The sequence below is a fragment of the Heterocephalus glaber genome, unplaced genomic scaffold (genome assembly GCF_053883595.1).
Source record: "Heterocephalus glaber isolate CG9 unplaced genomic scaffold, H.glaber_assembly_v1.0 deba00001067, whole genome shotgun sequence".
Taxonomy (NCBI): Eukaryota; Metazoa; Chordata; class Mammalia; order Rodentia; family Bathyergidae; genus Heterocephalus; species Heterocephalus glaber.
Window position 1 is genome coordinate 2,535,823 of NW_028258187.1, and position 20,407 is coordinate 2,556,229.

The 20,407-nt window shown below is 56.8% G+C and overlaps 1 protein-coding gene across 3 annotated transcripts; it reads right to left on the minus strand.

Annotated features, from left to right (window-relative positions):
- Positions 1-1,279: 1,279 nt before the first annotated feature.
- Mtarc2 (mitochondrial amidoxime reducing component 2) lies at positions 1,280-18,389 on the minus strand. 3 transcript variants are annotated; one of them, XM_087209857.1, is made up of 8 exons: positions 18,162-18,389; positions 12,259-12,432; positions 11,187-11,352; positions 10,293-10,433; positions 6,325-6,386; positions 6,176-6,247; positions 4,484-4,637; positions 1,280-2,066 (listed from the first exon to the last, which is right to left on the minus strand). In XM_087209857.1, exons 1-7 carry the CDS (start codon positions 18,182-18,184, stop codon positions 4,511-4,513), a joined length of 765 nt encoding a protein of 254 aa, XP_087065983.1. In that variant the 5' UTR covers positions 18,185-18,389; the 3' UTR covers positions 1,280-2,066; positions 4,484-4,510. The 3 variants fall into 3 exon arrangements, with proteins under 3 accessions (XP_087065983.1, XP_004867463.2, XP_087065984.1); XM_004867406.3 differs by lacking the exon at positions 18,162-18,389 and adding an exon at positions 17,378-17,661; XM_087209858.1 differs by lacking the exon at positions 18,162-18,389 and adding an exon at positions 13,697-13,882.
- Between the last annotated feature and the right edge of the window lie 2,018 nt (positions 18,390-20,407).

Below are 20,407 nucleotides of genomic sequence, written 5' to 3' on the forward strand. Positions count from 1 at the left end.
GCGGGGCCGGGAGGAGACGACGGGGAGGGGGGGCGGCCCCGAAGCAGTGGGGAGGTCACCAGGACTAGGCGGGCCCTGCAGCCGTGGGCTCAGACCCGCTACTTCCTAAAGAGGACTTTAGCCAGGTGTGGTGGCGCACGCGTGCTCCCAGCACTCCTGGAGGCTGAGGCAGGAGGATTGCAATTTTGAGCCCAATCCGGGCAACTTTCCAACCTGTCTCAAAGTCCAAAATAAAAAAGGCTGGGGGTGCAGCTCAGTGTGAAGACCCTGGGTTCGAGCCCAGTACTACACGCACGCGCACACACACACACACACACACACACACACACAGGCCTTATTTTAGACAAAAAAGCCACCACCCTCGGAATGGTTTCGGGGCTCAGCCTCCTGTTGGCTGAGCTCCGCGCTTGCTGAAATGCTGGGGACTTTTGTGCCAGGCCCCGGCTTAATCCCAGCGTGCAAGAAGCGAAGAAAGACGATCTCCATCGCGGAAGCTGCGCTCCACCCCGAGTTAAGGCAGAGGCAGGGGGGACTGGAGCCAAGGATCGGGCTGGAGGACTCGGCCAGGGACTCAGGGGGTATCCCCGGCAGGGCGCCACTGAGCAGACATGGGGTGCTGGGGTGACCAGCTGTCACGGGTAGGGTCCTCACCCACCTCTGGCTCTGGGGGCCTCGTGGGGGTGGGGCCGGGGGTGGGACGGACCAGGAGTCGGAGGACTGCCCGGCAGGAGGAGGCACCGGGGGTCAGGGCTCGAGGGTCCTCCGAGCGCTGGGACCCTCTTTCCCTGGCCTCTAGCTCACCCCCTGCCCAGCTCACCCGGACCTCGCTGAGCGTTCTTCCAGCACAGGTGGGCAGGCCGAGACAGGCTCCTCTCCCTCTCCCCACCCTGGGGTGCTGGGCCCAGGCCTCCACAGAAGGCGGACGAGTAAGGGCCAGGCAGGCTCACCACTGGGCCGCGTTTGAGTTCTGGGTCCCTGCAGCCCCAAGAGCTAGTGTTTCTCTGAGTCCCATCCCTCGCTGCTCTTGGAAAGGGGAAAATGGCTTTCAAGGCACATGAATTTCCTGGTCCTCACCTCCGCGATTCACCCAACACGCTGTCACCTGCCAGCGTCCCCTCCCAGGGTGCTGCGGGAAGGGGGAGCCGCTGCCCCACCAGGAGTCTCCTCCAAGCCAGCCACTCCTCTCCGCCTGTGGCTGTGTCCCCAGCTTGGTCCCCAGTAGTGAGTGACAGGAGCCCCAGGACGCCCGGAGGCGGGAATAGCAACAGCAGAGACCAAGCAGAGCTGAGACCAATGTTTATTAAAAACAAAGAAACCACAGAGTGAGCAGCAGGTTAATCCAGTCATTATTAGTGCAGCTCGGATATTTGCTTAAGCATTTGAAAACAGTTCCTTTCTCTTATTAACGCACCTAACAATACGCTCATGCTTTCCTGCTTCCCTTCCTTTCTCCAAATTCCATTCTTTGCTTTTCTTGCTTGGAATTCCAGATGATATGTCAACAGACACAAATCATTCTGAATGAGTTAACAGAGGCAAAAATCAAATACAAAAGCGTCTACAAAGTAACGCCCACCTTCACGCACAACCCTGATTCCAAAATGCAGGGAAGTAGGGCTCCTCGGCCAGGCCGGGACCCTGGGCATTTGTGAGCCTGTTAACATGTAAAGCATGGGACTTGCTGTTTCCCCTTTTTCTTAAAACAAGGAACAATGGCAGATAAAGCGTACATATGTAATTTTAAAATTGCAGCTTTTAGCTAACTCTTTAACCTTTACTCACCAGTATAAAATCAAGGATTGGAACAATGTAACAGCTCTGATAAAATTCACAATAATCTTATAGATAATTTTGTTGATCTAAAACCCCTTTATTATCAAAATGTATATATCTTCAAATCCCAAATCACCTCAGATTCTTCACTTGCGTTAATTTGGAGCATGCGTAACTTTGCAGAAACAGAAATTGAGACTTGCTCCAGGGCAAAGTCGACCCCAGGTGGACTTGGCACAGCGTTCTCCCAGCTCGGTGAAATCTTCAAAATCTTCGTCAGTGCCTCCTGGATGCTAAGAGCCAAAGGAATGATAAGAATCTCTGATAGTGCACTAGTCATAAATAATCCCAACATGCACAAAACATCCCCTCATGAAGTTAATCTGCAGGCGGAGTAAACTTGGTACCACCCGATTACTGGGCAGAAAGGTGGAAAGGCGCAGCCCGGTCCTCCTCCCAGGGGCAGCTCTGGAGCGGTGGTGCCCCTGGGTCAGGTGGGTCAGGTGTTGGGCGCGGTCCCCAGGATGACAGTGTGACACCTCCACCTGGTGGGCAGTGGTCAGTGTGCCTCAGAAGGCATGGAGGTCACTCCTGGGACCCCACGTGTCCCCCCTGGAGGGAGCTGTTACAAAGGGTGAGCTGGCCCCACTGTCCAGCCCCCATCCCAGACCGCCATGCTTCACCATGAGGTTGTCCACGGGCGGCCATGTGGGCCCCTGCCAGAGGCCACACTGAGAAGACCTGCATCTTTGGCCTTAAGCCTCCCAAGCGCGGAGCTAAGTGAACCTCTCTGTTACGCAGCATCGGGCACTGGTTACAACCACAGGAAATGGGCTCAGGCACACAGTGCAAATACACGGCCACTTCAAACACACTTGGCCAGCATGCTACAAAGGGGGTCTTTACCCCACGTCAATAATTCTGCTTTCACCCAGGAGGCTGAGGTGAGAGCTTGGAGAATTCGAGGCCTATCTCAAAGAGTTGAGATCCTATCTAAAAAAAAAAAAAAAAAAAAAAAAGTCTGCTTTTAGTAATCTAACTTACCCATAAATCCTTTAATTTTAAAATACTCTGCCTAGAAGGGCTGGGGATGCAGCTCAGTGGCACCGCTCCTGCCTTGCAAGCACAAGGTCCTGAGTTCCATCCCCAGTACAAAAAAAATATATACTATGCCTAGAAAGCCATCCACTACTGCCTACTGTTATTTATAACAGAATTGGATAATCTAAGTATCAAAAACCGAAAAAATTGTGTTTAACGAGTCTCATACATGTATACAATGTAATGTTATAAGCCATCAAAAATGACATCTGAATAGACCGGAGAGCTATGAAAGATGTACACACACATATGTATATGTATCATGTGATGTATATGTGCATCACAGCTACTCTAAAAAACAAAAACTCCTACTCAAAATTTATGAAAAGTAACAATGGGTGATTTCTTTCTTCTACTTTTCTGATATTTTCTAAATACCAGAAAGCCATGGCGAACTTGTGTTGCCTTTATAATAAAACAAAAACTTTTACACACTTAAATTTTGAGTTGATCAATAAGCAGCTCAGGGACTGGGTGTCAGTATGACCTGCGTTTGCTTCCAGGGCTTTGGTCTGTCCTTTAACCTGTCCCACAGGGATCCTCCCCTCCCCGTCTAGCAGGGGGCATAGCTGGGCAGCAGGCTGTGTGTTTCCAAGTGCACAGCCCCACACTGGAGGATGAGCAGGGACAGGATCCACATGTCTCACACTGGGCCTGCACTGCCCTGAAGGGTGGGTGCCCAGGTGGGAGGAAACTGTGGGTGTGGCTGTGTCCAGATGTCCCCCCAAAGCCTCATGTGGTCACAGGTGGAGCTTTTCAGAGCTGGCTGGATCTTCAGTGTGTGATGCTGGGATCAAGGGTGTGTAATTACTAAATTGGTCCACTGATTGGTTTGGCAAAGCTCTGGGTAGGACTAAGGGTGCCCCACCCTGGGTATGAGTGCTACCCGCCCTAAGGGTGGGTGGGCTGGATGGAATACAAGGGACTGAAAGAGGGCTGCTGTGGTCACTTCCTGCTTCCTGCCTGCCCTGCCATGAGCTGTTTCTCCTCCGCAATGTCCCTCTGCCACACCGCCCTGCCTTGGAGACAGCCCACTGTGAGCTGAAACCGCCACAAAATGTCAACTAAATGAGCCTTTTCCCCTTTAACTTTGGGTGTCAGGTATTTTGTCTCAGCAACAAGAAAAGTAGCAGACAGTAGGGCTCAGGCAGCGAGAGAGGAGGGTGTGTAGGGCTTTGGAGACGAGTGACTTCCGGATCTGGTCACAGATGCTAAGAGGAGCTGCTCAGAAACCTTGGCTGGCCGCTCCCAACTGCCTTTCTGGTCCTGGCTGCACTGGAGGGCCAGGCAAATGCCCCCAGGGCTCAGAGTTTTCTTTGGCTCAGCGAGATCAATGTGAGAACATTATTTCTACCCCACGATTCAGGATCTCCTCACCTTCATGTACTGACTTTTTTCAAATTTAAATTACATTTTAAAATACACTTGATAAAAGCATTTGACTTAAAAATTCCTCCCAAGTTGATTTTGAACAATTGAGACACTTCTCCCTTTCTATCTGAGCCAGAAGGACGTCTCCCAATTCCTGAGACCAGTGCAACTCCGAATGTCTTCGCACAAGAAACTGGGCAGTGGCGCCCACACTCTGAGCTCCAGGAGCAGAACTGACCTCTCTGAATGTCACCCCAGCGGCCCATCAGTCCACCAGCTGGTACACGGGGTCCCCAACTCTCAGGACTCCAATCTTTTCCACCATAAAATAGACCCCAAAAAGCGGGGACGACTGGTACAAATGCTTCACAGAGGGGTCACACAGGCGGTAGCTGGAAAACATGAAAAGTTATCATCAACCGCAAAAGCAAAACAGTAGCCTACATGTTCCCCGCGGACTCCAAGCTTCCCTTCCCATTATAAAATCCGGCCCTGTTGTGCAGTGTTGCCGAAGTCACAGGCGATTGGTCACACTCTAAGCCGTCCTAGTTTTTCTAGATAGACCCTGAGAGTCGGAACAAGTTTTCCATGGTTTCAATTTGAAGCTGGAAGGGAAAAGCCAACTACGAGTACCACAGAAACACCTGTGACACGGGGCACCTCGGACTTTGAAACTCACAATGCACCTTCCAGAGCTGCTCACCGTGCTGGCTGGCACATTGCAGCCCTGGATTTACACCTTCCATTCCCCCAGGCTAGTGGGTCAGGCTATTGCCAAAGTTACCCTCTCCAAGGCTTATTTGAGAAAAATAAAATTAACATCACTGCATTTTTAAAAACAAAGAACAGGGGCCGGGGATTTAGCTCAGTGGTTTCGCCACCTGCTGTGCAAGCGCAAAGACCCGAGTTCAATCCCCGGTACCAAAAACAAAACAAAAAAACAAAAACAAAAAAATCTTAATATTACTACCGGGGATTTAGCTCAGTGGTTCCTCCTCCTGCCTAGCAAGCACAAGGTCCCAAGTTCGATCCCCAGTACCAAAAAAACAAAAACAAACAAACACACAAAAAACAAAGAACAAAACCAAAATAGAACTATAAGTCTGGAGGCTTCCATGGATAACTTTTGCTCTAACCTAAAATCACTGGAGACCAATAACAAAACACAGAAAAGGGGAACAAAACAGAATACAGCCCCCCAAATTTTTTTTGTTTTGCAGTAATGAGGAGGGAAGCTGGGGTCCGCGCATGCTGAGCAGGCACAGCCACTAGGTCTGCAGACACATTCTGCATGGAGAGTTCATCACCAAGCTCCTGCAAACGATGAAGGAAAAATTCTGGCACGAAAGAAACTCCTGGGTATACGAACTCTAACAACCCATCCCGTTCCATCTTCTCTAATAGTTCACCATGCAATTTCAGTTATTCTCCTATCCCTTGATGTGGGTTCTAATAAAAGCATTTGAATTATAATAAACATAATCAAATAAGAATTTGACGCCTTCATTTAGAAATGCATATGTAAATGTTACCAAAAGTTGGTAGTAAAGTTTCAAAGTGGAGTATTATACAGACAAAAATGTATCAGCCCGGCATAGTGGCACACACCTGGGAGGCTGAGATAGGAGGATCACAAGTTCAAGCCCAACCTGGGCAACTTAACAACTTAGCAAGACTCTGTCTCAAAATTTAAATAAAAGTGTGTAGAGAGGTAGGGATGTAGCTAAGCGTGAAGGCCCTGGCTTCCACCCCCAGCACTGGAAGGAAGGAAGGAAAGCAGGCAGGCATTACAAGCTCCAGAGGGTTCTCCCAGTCCAGTGCTCAGCTATATGAACTCGGGGAGGCCCTGCCTAGTTATGGGGCCCTCAGCACCCGCGGCGCCTGACCCGCGCAGACCGTGTGAGAATCCCAGGCCCCTGTGTCGTCTGACCTCTTCAGGGTCTGCAGTGGCTCCTTCCGGTCGAGGATGCCCGTGTCAGGGTCCACAGTGGTCAAGATGCACCTGTCACACAGGCACCAGTGTCAGGCAAGGGGAGGCTGAAGCCATGCGCCCCGGGCTGAGGTAGGAGGTGCGCTTACCTGGGGCACGACATGACCCTCTTCAACTCCACGTCCCCAATGACCAGGTCTTCCCAGGTATCCTAGGCGGAGGGCGGGGTCAGTGGTCAGGCTTCCTGGGCTGCGACAGTCACTGCGCCCTGGTTCTGACTGTCAGAGCAGCAAGGGAAAGAGCCCGACACCACGAGCACCTCCAGGAGCCCGAGGGGCGGCCTCGGCCTGGTCTCCTCCTCATCCCTGGGCGCCAAGACCCAGGCCTGCCGGGCCAGCACTCCAGCCCCGAGCTCCAGCCAGGCCCGGGTCCCCACGCACAAGGAGGGAACTGGGCCGGCAGCGGGCACGCCTGGGCCACCGCAGGGCTCTGGTTCCCTCCCACGGAGAAGGGGGCGTAAAGGGGACCCCACTCACTTCAGCCCAAGGAACAGGCTTGGGGTAACAACACTTTCTTAGGGTCCCACCCGGAAGCGGCGGGACAGTGGGGCTGAAAATCTCCCGATTCTGAAGGACCTCATCCACACTCCTCGCCTTCAGCACAGACACACACAGAGGCCGTCACACAGACCAGACAGACAGACACCCGCACACGCACGCGCAAAATGCACACCGCATGGACGCACTCACTGCACACACACGCGCACACTCGTGCCCGAAGTTACTGAATGGTGCTGCAGAGGATGCCCTGGGTTCCCAAGCACCCTTCGGAAGATGCTTCGGGGTGGAATCACTCCAGCTTCCCGGCGGCCAGCGGGCGGCTGACCTCTGTCACCTCTGCAGAAGCCAAGGACACCCGTGCAGCCACTACGATCACCACGCCAGCGGCCAAAGTGCAAGGCAGCCAGGGGGAGTGGCGGACTTCCTGGGACTGCGACCTCGGGAGATGGCGGAAGGGGACGAGGTGTTCTGGGCTGAAGCAGGGTGCGGCCGGGCGCTGCCATGCCACGGGGAGCCTCAGCTACAGGCCTGGAGCATCCGCAGCAGGGCTTGCTCTGTGCTTCCTCCAGCCCTTCCCAGGGAGACGGCTGGACACTCCGAAGCCCCCTGCCTGTGGGATTGCTGCACAGCGCCCACGGCAGGAAGCAGGTTCCCAGCTCAACAGTGAGACTCGGGTCCCTGCGGCCACACTGTGGGACCACAGTGGGAGCTGCCTGCTCCCAAGCTGCATCCGGCACCCAACCTCAGCCCCGGCCACATCCCAGAACACTACCCACTGCGCATAGCAACGGTGCCCATCCTCATCTGATCACTGTCCACATTCTGGTAAAAAGCATTATTTTCAGGGGAAAAAAATCTAAGCTAATTAAGCAAAATTATTGATTTAGTTCTTAGAGAAAATAATAAATTTTAAATCACTGAAAAATTAAACCACGTAAGAACTTAAAATTTCCCTTATATTCTGTTAGATGCACACACAACTCAGTGAGACAGTGAGACACACCTCCAGCTAGACCCCAGGGCATGCCCAGACACGAGCAGGACTGGGCACTGGCCTCATGGCGGAAGCCTGGGGACAGGGAACTGTGGCCTCCCACCCTGGGCTGCTCCCCTGAAAGACCAACGAGGGCCTCCCTCAGAGGCTGGGGCTTTTCCTAGACGGACAAACACACACACACACACACACACACACACACACACACACACACACACCCTGCACAGCGCCCAGACACTCTCCAATGGAAGCATCTGGTGCACAGCCAGCAAAGCTCACTGCATCTCTGCTATGCTCTGTCACACTCAGCACCCTGCTGCAGGCTCCATGGGGTGACTCCCTTATCCAGGGACCACTCTGGGAGGCTGAGGCAGGAGGGTGACAAGTTCCAGCCCAGCCTGGGCAACTTAGTAACTTGTAAGACGCTGTCAAAAAGGGCTGGGGATGCAGCTCCCTGTGAAAGCCCTGGTTCAATCCCCAATACTGGAAAGGAAGGAAGGAGGGAGCGAGGGAGGGAGGCCCTCTCCGTGAGGGCAGGGGCCTCACCCTCCAGTTCTGCCTCCCCACACCTGAGTGTCCCCCTGGCAAGTGTTCACGGGCAAGAAGGCAGGGAACGGATGTCCCTGAGCTCGGTCACCAAGCGCCCCAGGCCCCTTCTTGGTTCCTTCACGAATCCAGAAAGGAAAATGGCTTTCAGGTCCTTGCCACTGGCTTGAACAGCCAATAAACGAGGGACCCTCTCCTTCCTCCAGGGGGCAGCAGAGAGCGCGCCCTCTGCACCCTGGCCACGCAGGGAGGGCCTGGTGGCACTGCTGAGCCCAAGGGCTCCCGGAGCCACTGGAGCTGTGCCACCTCGGACAGGCTGCTCCACCCCGTGAGCCGGCTTCTCCCCCCGAAGCAGGAGTGGAACTTTCTGCCTCCCCGGCTGGCGACTGTTTTCCCCATGTGAGGACCATGCTTGACCGTGCTCTACATCGAGTCACTCTGGGATCTTTTACTAGTCTGTTCTTGCAAATAAAGGTTGTGCCTGCTGCACTGCAGTGACAGGGCTGGCTCTGCCTGGGAGGCCCAGCCAGCCAGGACGCGCGGCAGGGGGGACACACGGGAGGGTGGCCGTGCCCGTGTCTGCTCTGGGCCGTCGCTGCTGCTCCTCCAGAGCCCCTGCAGCCGGAAAACCCTGGCCGTGAGGAATCGCCCACTCCAGCAGCGAGAACAAAGGGACAGAGCGGTCCCCTGGGCGCCAGGGCGGGCCTCAGAGCCTGCAGAGGCTTCCGGAAAAAGCACTTCCCACATGGCACACGGCACAGCCCTGCCGCTGCTCAGCGTCGGCCACGGCCGAGGACCAGGGTGGCGACCCGGCCAGCTGCACAGGCTCCGCACCCCGAGCTCACACCCGGACCCACCTGCCCCCAGGTCTCCTCTGTGCCCTGAGTTCCACGAGAAGGTGCAAAACCTGTGGCTATGAGCGACCTCGCACGGTGGCCCCGCCCTGGGACTCCACACCTGGGAACAGCAGTGGCCCGGGCCGCATGCCAAGCTAACGTTTGCAGGTTTTTATCATGAGTTGCTCTGTTAAACATGTATGCGCAGTATCGCTTGGCATTCATACCTAACACAGCCCACTAACTGACAGGGTGATGCTTTGGTGGTGGCACCAAGTACACAGACTACTGCATCACGCCCTGAGCCACCGGGCCTCCTCAGTAAGGCACAATAAATCAGCAACACTAACATCATTTGCACAGGGAGTGGAAGGCATTCTTTTTTCTCTGGTACCGGGGATGGAACTCAGGACCTTGCACTTTCGAGGCAGGCGCAGTGCCACTGAGCTACATCCCTGGCAGGGGTTCTTTATTTTTGACGTGCACTGCCGGAGGACTTTCCAGAAAACTCGGAGTGTCCTATCTTATTTACTGTTTCCAGAGGCCCATCACAAGGCAGGAGTAACATGTTTCACGGTATGCCTTTGAAACCGCACCTTCAAACGGCCCGAGAACAGGCTTGGACTTACGCAACCTTACTAAGTGTCACAAGGCACAGGAGATCAGAAATTCTGCAGCCAGGGCTGGCAGCTCAAGATCTTACACAGAAATTAGTGCCCCGACAGTTTACCCTTCTGTGGAGACAAATCCAGGGAAATGTTATTCCCTGAAAGAAAGTTGCTGAGAAAATAACAAACAAATGACTAGAATCCCGGGTAAGAACTGCTGCTTCCGTCCAGATTAGTTTCCAGTCTGGCCTCAGAGAGAGCGTTTTCCCCGGAGCAGCACGGGGTGCAGGGGCTGCGTTCTCACTGTGCCGCTCTGGACATCTCGGGCGGGAGCCCGGGGAACCAGGCAGGCTTACAGGTGCCTGGGCCCCGCGTCTGCTCGGGATCCCGAGGCCCTGCATGTTAATTTCATTTGTTCCTTCCTTTGTCATGACATGGGCCCCAAACAGCAGATACTCCAGTCTGAGCTTCTCCCTGGGGAGAGAGCTGACACCCGCAGACAAGGGGCTCCCCGCGCAGGGCCCCTGCTCACCCCGGCTTGGGGTCCCTCCAGGCCTCAGCCCGGCCACTTACCTCCTCGAAGGCGTCGCAGCCGCCCACCACGATGTTGGGCCGGAAGTGCTCCATCTTCACCTTCTTCCCCAGCCGGGTGTTCAGGTCCACCAGCGAGGCCTCGGTGTGCAGCAGGACCGGGCTGGCATCGGGATAGGGCACCTGGGCCATGGACAGCGCAGTCGGGCCAGGCACGCAGGGGTGGCGCAGGCCCCCATCACAGGAGAGTGGGGTGTTCACAGCGGAGCCCCCACTGCCTGTCCACACCCCGCTGTCCACCATGCCCACAGCAGGGCCCGGGCTGGCTCTGGGCTGGGATCGCTCGCCTCGCCTCCTCTGCCCGGTCTCTGGCTGCCATGCAGGGAAGCAGCCCTTTCTTTCCTCCTCCTCCTCCTTACAGGGAAGGGGCTGCCTCCAACAGCTACACTCTGGTTAGGATTTCTTCAGGGCCACTATTTTCTCAGCAAGCATTTATTGGGCACCTTCAGGTAGCAGGCCCTGTTCCGGGGAACAGCGCAAACGGCGCAGGCAGGCCTGACACCACCCTTGCCCTCGTAGGGTTGTAGCCCAGGGCTATGCATGGGGAGCGACCCCAGCACCTGCACTTTAAGGCCCGGCTAGCGGCTAGGCTAGCGGAGGGCTGCTCTCCGGGGAGGCCCCTGCGGGAGACTGCACACCTCTGCCCCGCTCCCCACTATCCTGCTCCAGCGGGCTCGTCCCACCCCGTGCCCCAGGAGGCCCCGCTCCCCCCCACCACACACAGTGCCCGTCTGTCCCCCACTCCTCTCCGTCCTGGGAGTCCCCAACCGATCTGCCCCGAAGGACCATGCTCCTGACCCGGGTGGGCGAGTTCCCGGCTGTGGGCAGGGGAGGAAGCCCAGGTGCGGGCAGGCTGGAGGCCACCCTGCGACTCACCTGGTACCCTAAATCCTTCACTTGGGGGAAGATCTCCTTGGACGTCCGCCCCTTCATGCTGGTCTCAAACTGCACCAGCCTGTAGGCTTCCGACTTCAGGAAGCTGCTGAACCACTGGGCCACCTCGTCGCCACAATCCCTGCCTTTGATGTCGAGGCCAAACAGCCTGTGAGGGCCAGAGGAGAGCAGGTCCCGGACATCAGGGTGCAGGGCCACCGGGACAGACATGGCGCAAGGCCGTGACGTGTCCGGCAGGGTGGCAGAGGCGAGGTTGCGGTGGGTGCCGGAGCGGGACTCAGCCCCAGTGCACGTGGACCCCGGGCCTCCTTCACAGGCAGACTCGGTCCCATGCATCTGGGCTGAGGCCTGGGAGCCGAGATCACTCACTCCCTCGGCCCACCGCCTGCCTGGCCCTGGCTCAGCTGTGCAGTCTCCAGGCTCTCCCGGTGCGGCAGGCTGGAAGGCCCCAACTTGGATAAAAGAAAGCGCTCGAACCCACCAGTGCTTAGATGAACCCTGTTTCTGCCTCACTGGCATCGGGTGCCCAGCTGATGCTGAAGGCACTGCCCTCCCAGGACACGAGTGGCCAGGGAGCACAGTCAGCCACCTGCAGCCTGACGCTTGGGTCAGTGCCACCCACTGCCCCCTTCAGTGAACTGTACAGCCGGGCCACCATTCCCACGCCCAGTGGCCCCGGGGGAGGGACTGCCCCAGATGTCCAGGGACAACCTCTGTGCCCCACACCCACCAAAGTCACTCAAACAGGCCAGGCCGAGCCTGCCCACCTGCCCAGCCTCCTCCTCCCCTTGCTCCCTCTGCCTCCTGAGCAGCCTGGGTGCTCCTGGGTGGCCCCAGGCCTCCCGTTCTGGGGAGTCATCAGCAGAAGTAATTTCTGTCTTCAGTGTGCAGACGAGGATTGGTCCTGGGCACCCCGAGACAACACTGCACCCCCCCCCCCCGCACTGCCCCAGCACAGCCTTCCTCACACACACTCCTGGTACCCATTCCTCCTCGGCTGCTCACTCTGGAAGTGCCGGAGCCCAGGAGAATTGGGGCCCCCGGGCCCACCCACCTGCAATCAAGGAGCTTGTTTGAAGAAGGCAGCTTGTAGGGCAGCGCCAGCTGGTCCATGCCAGGTGCCCTGAGCACCAGGAAGCCGTCCTCCGAGGTGATGGAGACCAGGACGAGGCGCGGCTCCTGCCGGGCAGTAACCATGTGTCCGTCCTCCTTCACCACCATCCAAAACCTGCAGGGCACAGGCCCAGCACGTCAGAGACCCCTCCCTGAGGGCTTCCCCCAACCCTCGCCTCACCTACCCTGGGGCCCAGCAACTGCCCTCCCTGGGTGTCCACCCAGGTCTGCCTGATTCTTTGGGTCTAAAGTTGCTGTCCCCAGAAGGCACTTGCTTAATGGCCCCAGGAGAGAGCCTCTGCCCGATGCCCAAACGGGTCCAGGTTCAAACACCAGCCACCAAGGTGGGCGTGGCCCCTGCCTGCCTCAGGCACCCGGGCTGCTTATCTGGCAGCTCCGAGTTGCTCAGAAGCCCCAGGCCTCTCACACACTCCTCTGAGCTGAGGAGCAGCAGAAAACAGGATATGGGGGACCAAAATCACTGCCCAAGGGGCAGAACCTCCTGCGTTGTCCTCTGCAGAGACCCCGAGCTGGCCCCCTCTGTCCACTCCAGGTGGTCTCTGGTCCCACCTTGGGGCACCTGCCTCCCAGTCCTTCCCCTCCATGCACTTGATCTGCACTGAGCTCAGTCACGGAAGTCACAGGCTGGGCCCAGCAAAGTCCACGGTGCCTGCTCCGTTTTCCAACCAGGCATTTCCATGGGCTGGGAGCAGCGAGGCCCGGCCAGGCCGGTCTCTCTAGCTACAGGGTCTCGGAGATGGGGGCTGCACCACACTTCCACTGTCCCCGAGGAAAGTCAGTTTCAGTGTCACCGTCTGAGACGATCCCCGCCCTGCAGCTGTTGACAGTGAAATCCACAGAGAGCCAGGGACCTCCGAGTGCCAGCAGGATGCAGGTGGGCCCTCCTGGAGGGGCAGCCCTGGGACTGTCTGGGGCCATCCTGTGAGTGCAGGGCTCTGCCTGACCCTGCAGAAGCCTCACAGCCAGAAACTCCCTGTCTTTCCATGCCCAGCTACTCAGCTCCTTCGCAGTGATCCAGCCCGCTGGCAACAGCGCCAGCCTGCGTCCATAACTGGCATGTGGCATACGGCAAGGGGCGGCCAGCAGAAGGCCAGCCAGGGGTCCTGGGTGGCTCCCCAGAGCAGACTCACTGGGCGGCAGCTGCTCGTACCCTCAGGGGAAGCCACCTGCTCCTTCCTAGACGTCCCGGTCCCCTGGGATCTGAGCGGCTCAGCCTTCGGGGGTCTGTACCGAGGGAATTCCTGCCTGTTCGGGACATCCCCATCAACCTGCCAGCCTCCCCCCTTCCCTGCAGAGATCTGGGTGACCCTGTGCTTAGCATGACTGCTTCCCCCAGTGTTCATCTGCTGGAAACTTACTCCCTCATTCATGTGCAGTGGTGTTTGGTGGTGAGAACTTCAAGGAGTGATTGGCTTCTAAGTTCTCATAAAAGGATCAATCCAGTCATGGATCAATTGCTTATAGAGGGGGTGACTCTCGGGTCCCCAGTTGCCACCTGGAGCGTGATCAACCTCTATTATTTATAAGTCACCTGGTCTTGGATATGTTCCTATGGCAACAGAAAGAGGACTCAGACACTCTGCTCTGGTTAACCTCACTGACGCCTACACCCCAGTGCTCCTTCCCAAGACAGGACGCCCTCGGACACCCGCACACCCAGATGGGAGTCCTGACAGGCCGGGCCTCGCCCCTCCCACATCCCTGAGGACGCTGCCTCGAGGCTCACAACCTGCCCCACTCCTCCTGCTTCGGAACAGGGAGCATCGAGGGAAACAATGGCTGAGTTAACAGTGGGAACTGGGCTGGGAAGGCAAAGGGCAGCATGCCAGGAGCTTGACAATGGAACGGGGCAAAGGCGAAGGTGAGGGGTGAAAGGCTGCCGCTCATTATCTGTCACCTGGGCAATGATACACTGTATCTCTGCGCACCATTCATCCCTGTAAATGAGTAATCTGCTCGGTTGGGCAGATCTGGAGGAAGGGTAAAACTGGAGGTGTGTGTGGTTTTACAAGCAAGTTATATCAACTGGCCTGCAGCCGAGATGTGGGCACCTTGATCCCAAGTTACAAGCTGGCAGAGGGGTCAGGCCAGGGGCGCAGGGCTCAGGTTCCCTAAGAGAGCAGCAGTGTCCTGAGGGACTGCAGCGGGGCCGGTGGGCCCAAGGCCACTGAAAGTCTCACTGTCAAGTTACAGCTGGCCCAGGGTAGAAGGGCTGAGCCCAGGAGAGGAGCGCTGGACACAGGCAGAAGTGGTGGGCACACCGTGGCTGAGGGGAGCAGGGACTTAGGCCAGGAGCGCAGCCATGCCCTCACCACAGCCGTGCCCAGGGCAGCGTTCAGTGTTCAGCCAGTGCCCTTGAAAGACCCGAGCTCAGGGTGCACAGCCAAGCGCAAACACAAACACATTCTGAAGAAAAGGCCCAGTGATCCAGGGCACAGAAGAAAACCCCAGCTTTTCCTGCAATTCCGAGGCACCCAGGCTCAGAATGGAACTAAATAAAAAAGTGCCTTTTTTCTGCATTCTGGAAATATTTGTCATTTTCTTACTGTATTGTTGGGCTAAGCGAACAGCAGCTGTCAGGCAGAGTTCTCTGGCAAGCTTGCTTCTGAACATGAATCAACTTTGGATGAAGTCTAGGGAAGACGTGGGGCCTTAGATCAAGTTCAACTATTGTGAGAAAACCGAGGTTTAGAGAGGTTCAGTGGCTCTGTCTCCTGATTCCCGATGCACCTTCTCCTACTCTCGGGGCTGTTCTCACACACATCCAAGTTCAAATCCCTGTCTGCAGGATGGATGAGGTGGTAACATCAAGCCCACAAGATACAGTGAGGTTCGCATCGCTAATCTTCAGTACAGGATTCACTCAGTGTCTTTTGCGTATTAAGTACGCACTGAATGGACATTTATTTCCATGCTATTCCCTCTGCCTCAGCCTTCCTCCTCAACCACCCCGCCTCGAGCAGTTATTTTTCCAAACAAGGGGGACTGGTACAGTTCTGTTTACGTTATGATGCCCACAGGAGCAGAAAGCACAGGCAAAGGAACATACAGTACTTTCTGTCTGTGGTAGCAACAGTCACAGTGAAGCAGTGATAATAACGCGTAGGAAAGCAACAGCTATTCTGGTGATTGGAGGGAACACAGATAAGGACTGGGAACCTCTGAGATAACCACAGTCTCGAAAGAGAGGGAGGAAGAAGCCCTCGTCCATTTTCTCTGATGTGCATGACGCAATTCTGCATCTCCCAGCTTCCACTGCCCCAGGTCTTTCCAGCGATGAACAGCAGGCTCTGCAGATCCTGCATGTGTTATTAGACTCTAACCATCGTCACTCTCCCAGAGAAACCTTTTAATGCCAGCACCAGAAACCTGGGGGGACCAAGCACTCCAAGCGGGCTTCAGTCTGGGTGATTCTCCTTCACTCCGACTGGCATGGGCTCTCAGGAGGTGACAGATGTAAGGAACACTCCAGGCTTAGAGATCTGGGTTGAGAGGGGGAACAAGGAGTCCCAGTGTGTTCTCAACGCAGTGAGAGCAGACCTCAGCACCATGCACACCTCCTGTGCCCTGGGTCACCCAGCGCTGCACGCGCACCTCCGGCCTTTCCCCCCGCATCTGGACACTGGAAGTCTGCTGGGCCATCCGAGCCAAGAAACCATCCTAACCCTGAGAAGGAAATTTCAGTGCGCCCAGCCCCGTGGGGTAGGGACCACCCCACCTCTGTCCCTGGGAGCAGGGGACACACTGTCACCCCCTTTGGTAAGGGTGGTAGGGGTGTCACAAGCAAGCACGAGGCTCCTGTGAACCTCAGACTTCCTGCCGCGTGGAAGTGGCCACACGGACACCACGTGGGGCGTTGACCTCCAACTTCCCAGGCTAACATCTGGCAAGGTTCGGGAAGTACCAAGGGGCTGGTTTTGCATCTCACCCTGGACATTAACAAATGTACAACCACACTTATTTCCACCTCTTTCCAAATGCAGGATCTGATAAAAAGTCTGCATCCTCCAGTCTGCGGGCTCCGGTGCAGTCTTGCTGAGCCCGAGTTTCTCAACTTGCAAATCTATTCCACACTCAAACTGTCTTTGCTCTCATTTTAACCTCACTGACCACCTGGTTTACTCCTTCATGGAAAGCCACACCTGGCGCTCTTGGGGCCCCAAAAGGAGCCCATTCTGCTCTGTCCTTTTCTTTTTTACTTTCAAGGACTAGGGATGAGATTGAATCCAGAGCCCTCACAGGGAGCTATATCCCCTGCCCTCTTTTCTGATTTTTTTTTTTTTTAATTTTGAGGCAGGGTTTGGCTAAATCCTTTATTTCCCCAGGTGGGGCTGGAATTTGAAATACAATTTCCTCTGCCTCCCGGAGCGCTGGGATTACTGCATGCACCACCAGATTCAGGTCCGGCCTCATTCCTGGGCAGTGCTCAGGCCTGCCCCGCTGTCTCGGCTGGAGAAGTGGGAGGAACAAGCCCCAGGTGAGCCTGACACGGGTACGTGGACAGCGCTGCTTTGCTCCGGTCTGGTGCCAACCGCGCTTGACATCTACGCTGCTGTTGGATCGACAGAACCGCAGTCTTTGAAGCTGACAGGAGCCCCGGGGATGGCCAAGCAGGGGCCCCACAGAGAGGGCCAGGGCTGGCTCCACCCACTTTGCCAAAACCCATCAGAGTTGCGTCAGCCCTTCTAGCCAGGGATCAAAGCCCGGCTAGCCTGCAAGTTGCGGTGGCAAACCTCTGGGCTTCTTGTGCTGCCACCCGTAGGTCAGCGCGATCGCCCGTGCCTCGGAGGCGGGGACAAGCCTGCCATCTCTCCACGTGACCCAGAGTAAACTGAATCTCAGTGCTGGAGGCAGCGCTGCCAGTGCGGAGCGCGCACAGCACGGCCTGGCGTGCTCCGGCCTGCTCGGGCCTGGGCCCTCGGTACGGAATGGCTCCGAGGGACAGTCCTCCCTGCGCGCGCACGTCCGGGTGGCGCGCCTCGGTCTCCCGGGCGGCGACCCCACGGTCTCCCGACCCTCCCACCCCCCACCCCGCCTACCTGTCGCGCAGCTGCCCCACACGCAGCCCCAGCGCCGTCACCTCGGCCTCGGGCACCGCCACCCCCTTGCAGGACTTGATCGGGTAGACCCAGAGCTGCGCCACGGTGCCCACCGGCTGCCGTCGCCGGCCTCGCCGGGGCCGCGCGCGCCAGGCCACCGCCCCCAGCGCCGCCGCCGCCAGCCCCAGAGCGGCGACGCCGAGCCACGCGGGCCGGACGGGCGCGGGGAGGCCGAGGCGGGAGAGCGCGCTGGAGCCTGCGGCGCCCATGGCGGCCAAGCGGACACTGAGGCCGGAGACTGCGCCCGGGGCCGGGGAGGGGCTACGGCGGCACCGGGCGGAGGGGAGGATCCGCGTAGGAGACACTGGGACCCGGATCGGGGCGGGCCAGGGAGGGGCCTAGTGCGGCTGGGGCGCGGGGCACCGAGACCCCCGGAGCGCGCCCAGCACGCGGGACGGACTCCCAGCGCCGCCGCGCGGCCACTTTCGCTCTACTGTTCCTCCTTCGTCTCCGCAGCGCGATGGCAGCCACGCAGCGCGGGCCTCCGCCGCCCTGCTCCGGCTTTGCTCGGGCTCGGGAACACCTGGCACCCGCTGTCTCCGCCGTCGCCGAGAACTGCGGGACTGGCAGGCTCGTGGGCCCCCTGAGCCCTCGCAGGGCCTCGGGAGAAAGACCTTCCTTTGAGACGGCTCACTGCCACCCCGCAGGCCAGGCCGGAGCCGGGCGGGCCCCCGCCAGTCACCCGCCGTAGCTTTCCCCCTGCACCAATCCGCGTGGAACTCACCTGCTTCCTCGCCTGTCCCCCATGCTGGAGAGGAGGCGAGAAGTCTGTTTTCATCCTTTAGTGTCTGGCTTTGTTTACCCTTAAAAGCAAGCTACTAGGGCCATGGAGGATTTTCTTAGATAACTTAAGGTTTGAGGCCCTTCATTTATTTTTCAAACATCGTGCCTTTCAAACATCGTGTGCACAGTTCTGTGGGAGCTCGAGGCACCAGGCTCTGGACCCCTCCCAAGCCCAGCTCAGCCGCCCTTGGGAGCAGAGACCCAGGAGGGAGGGGACAGAGGCCACACTCCTGAGGCTGCTCCGCGTGAAAAGTGAACTAGGAAACCAGGCCTTCATGTCCCCATGGCACCCCACAACACCTTGTTGGAAACCAAGCCAGGAAATCCCCACACGTTCCGGTCATGCTCAGCACCCAAGGCCTCCTATTTGTTTCTCCTGTGTGGTGTGGTGTCGTGTGGGAGGCGGGTGTGTAAAGTACTCCCCAGCCCTGTGCCCCTCCAGACTTCAGGGCTCAGGCCCTCCCTGTCACAAGCCAGCCATCAGAGCCACACTCCGCAGTCTTGGCCTCCAGGGCCAGAGCTCCGAGGAAAGGTCTGTGTAACAGACCTCTGGTGCTGGCCACATGAGGCAGGCCAGGCCCCGGGATGCACGCCTCACACGCAAATCCAGGGGGTGAGCTCCGAGGTGAGGTGAAGCATGGCCGGGACTCCAGGGAAGCAGAGGCACGGAGCAGCCCCGCCTCAGGACAGAGGGTGTTCAGTGGACGGAGCATCTGGGCTGAGACTTGAACACAGGGAGTGGTGGGAGTGGCATTCTGGGCACATCCCACAGCCTGGACAAGGAGCAATTAAGTGGGGACCATGGTGGTATTTGGGAAACAAACTAGTCCTTCCTCAAGGAACACAAGGGAAAGCTGTAAAAACACTTTATGATCCTTTCCATGTGGAAAGAAATGCTACAGGAAGAAATGGTCACTCGGATTTTCACAGGACAAGGACTAGTGGTTGCCTCCCTACAGGTCTGCCAAGCATGCCCACCCTGTGCCTACAACAACCCTGGCAAGCCCAGACATTCTTGTTAGAACCCTTACCAAGGAGAGGGACATACCCTGGGGAGGACTGACAGACTTCACCTGCATACCACCACGTGGTCCTAAACAGATGTTGGCCCTAATTGACACCTCTACTGGCTGGACTGAGGCCATATTTACCAACTCAATGAAAGCTATGGAGGTAGTCTAGTTGCTCCTCGAAGAAATTATCCCCAGTTTGGATACTCTAGTCCCTTCAGAGTCACAATAAGGCCTTCTTTGACTTCTCAAATAACAGGGGCTGGCAAAGGCTTTAGGAATAAAATACCATCTCTGTTCTACATGGAGACCTCAGACTCCTGGAAAGGTCCAGAGAGCCAACCAGACCCTAAAGTGAGCCCTGGAGAAACTTTGCCAGGAGACATCTAAGTCCTGGCTCTGGCTATTGCCAAAAGTGCGTGAGGGTTCAAAATACTCCCCCAGACAGGGCTAAATATGAGTCCACTTGAGATGCTGCATGGAAGGCCTTTTCCATTTGCTGATACAGTAGAGAACCCAGAGGCCACGAGGTCCTTGCAGTATCTTATTCATCTGAGTCAAGCACATCAAGCTACCCATCTGCCTGGGAACAGAGTCCTGCCAGCTCCTGGCCCAAGTGGACCATCTAACTTCTTCCCTGGAGGCAAAGCACCCCTTAAAACTTGGAAAGAAGGGGCTCCCGCAGGCCAGTTAAAGCCGAAACGGAAGGCCTCTTTTCAGCAAACCTTGGCTTACCCATCGCAGTGAAGGAGGCAGAGAGACACAGCTTGACTCAGCTTTCAGGACAAAGCCAGCCCTGCCTGAAGTGCCTAGGCAAGGGACTGCCCACGAGAAAGCTGATCCTGGGAACCTCTGAACCACGTGAGGCTCCTCTTCACAAAGAGCGACTCCAGAACTGCCCTGGGTAACACAAGTAGAGCCACTCATTAGTAACCACCGATCCAGCGTGGCCTAGATGGGCACCTGGCCCGCAACTCTCGTTTTTAGTGGGATCCATAAACTGGGTCATCCTGCTCGGGCTGTGGCTCTCAGGCTCTTGGCAGTTTATCTCATAACCCTCTTTTGTCTTTTAGGGAGTAACCATTTTATTATGATTGTGGCATCCCTCTTGTTTAAACCTCACAAAAATCTCATGAAGTAAATGCTATTGTTACCCATTTCATTGATGCAAAAAAAG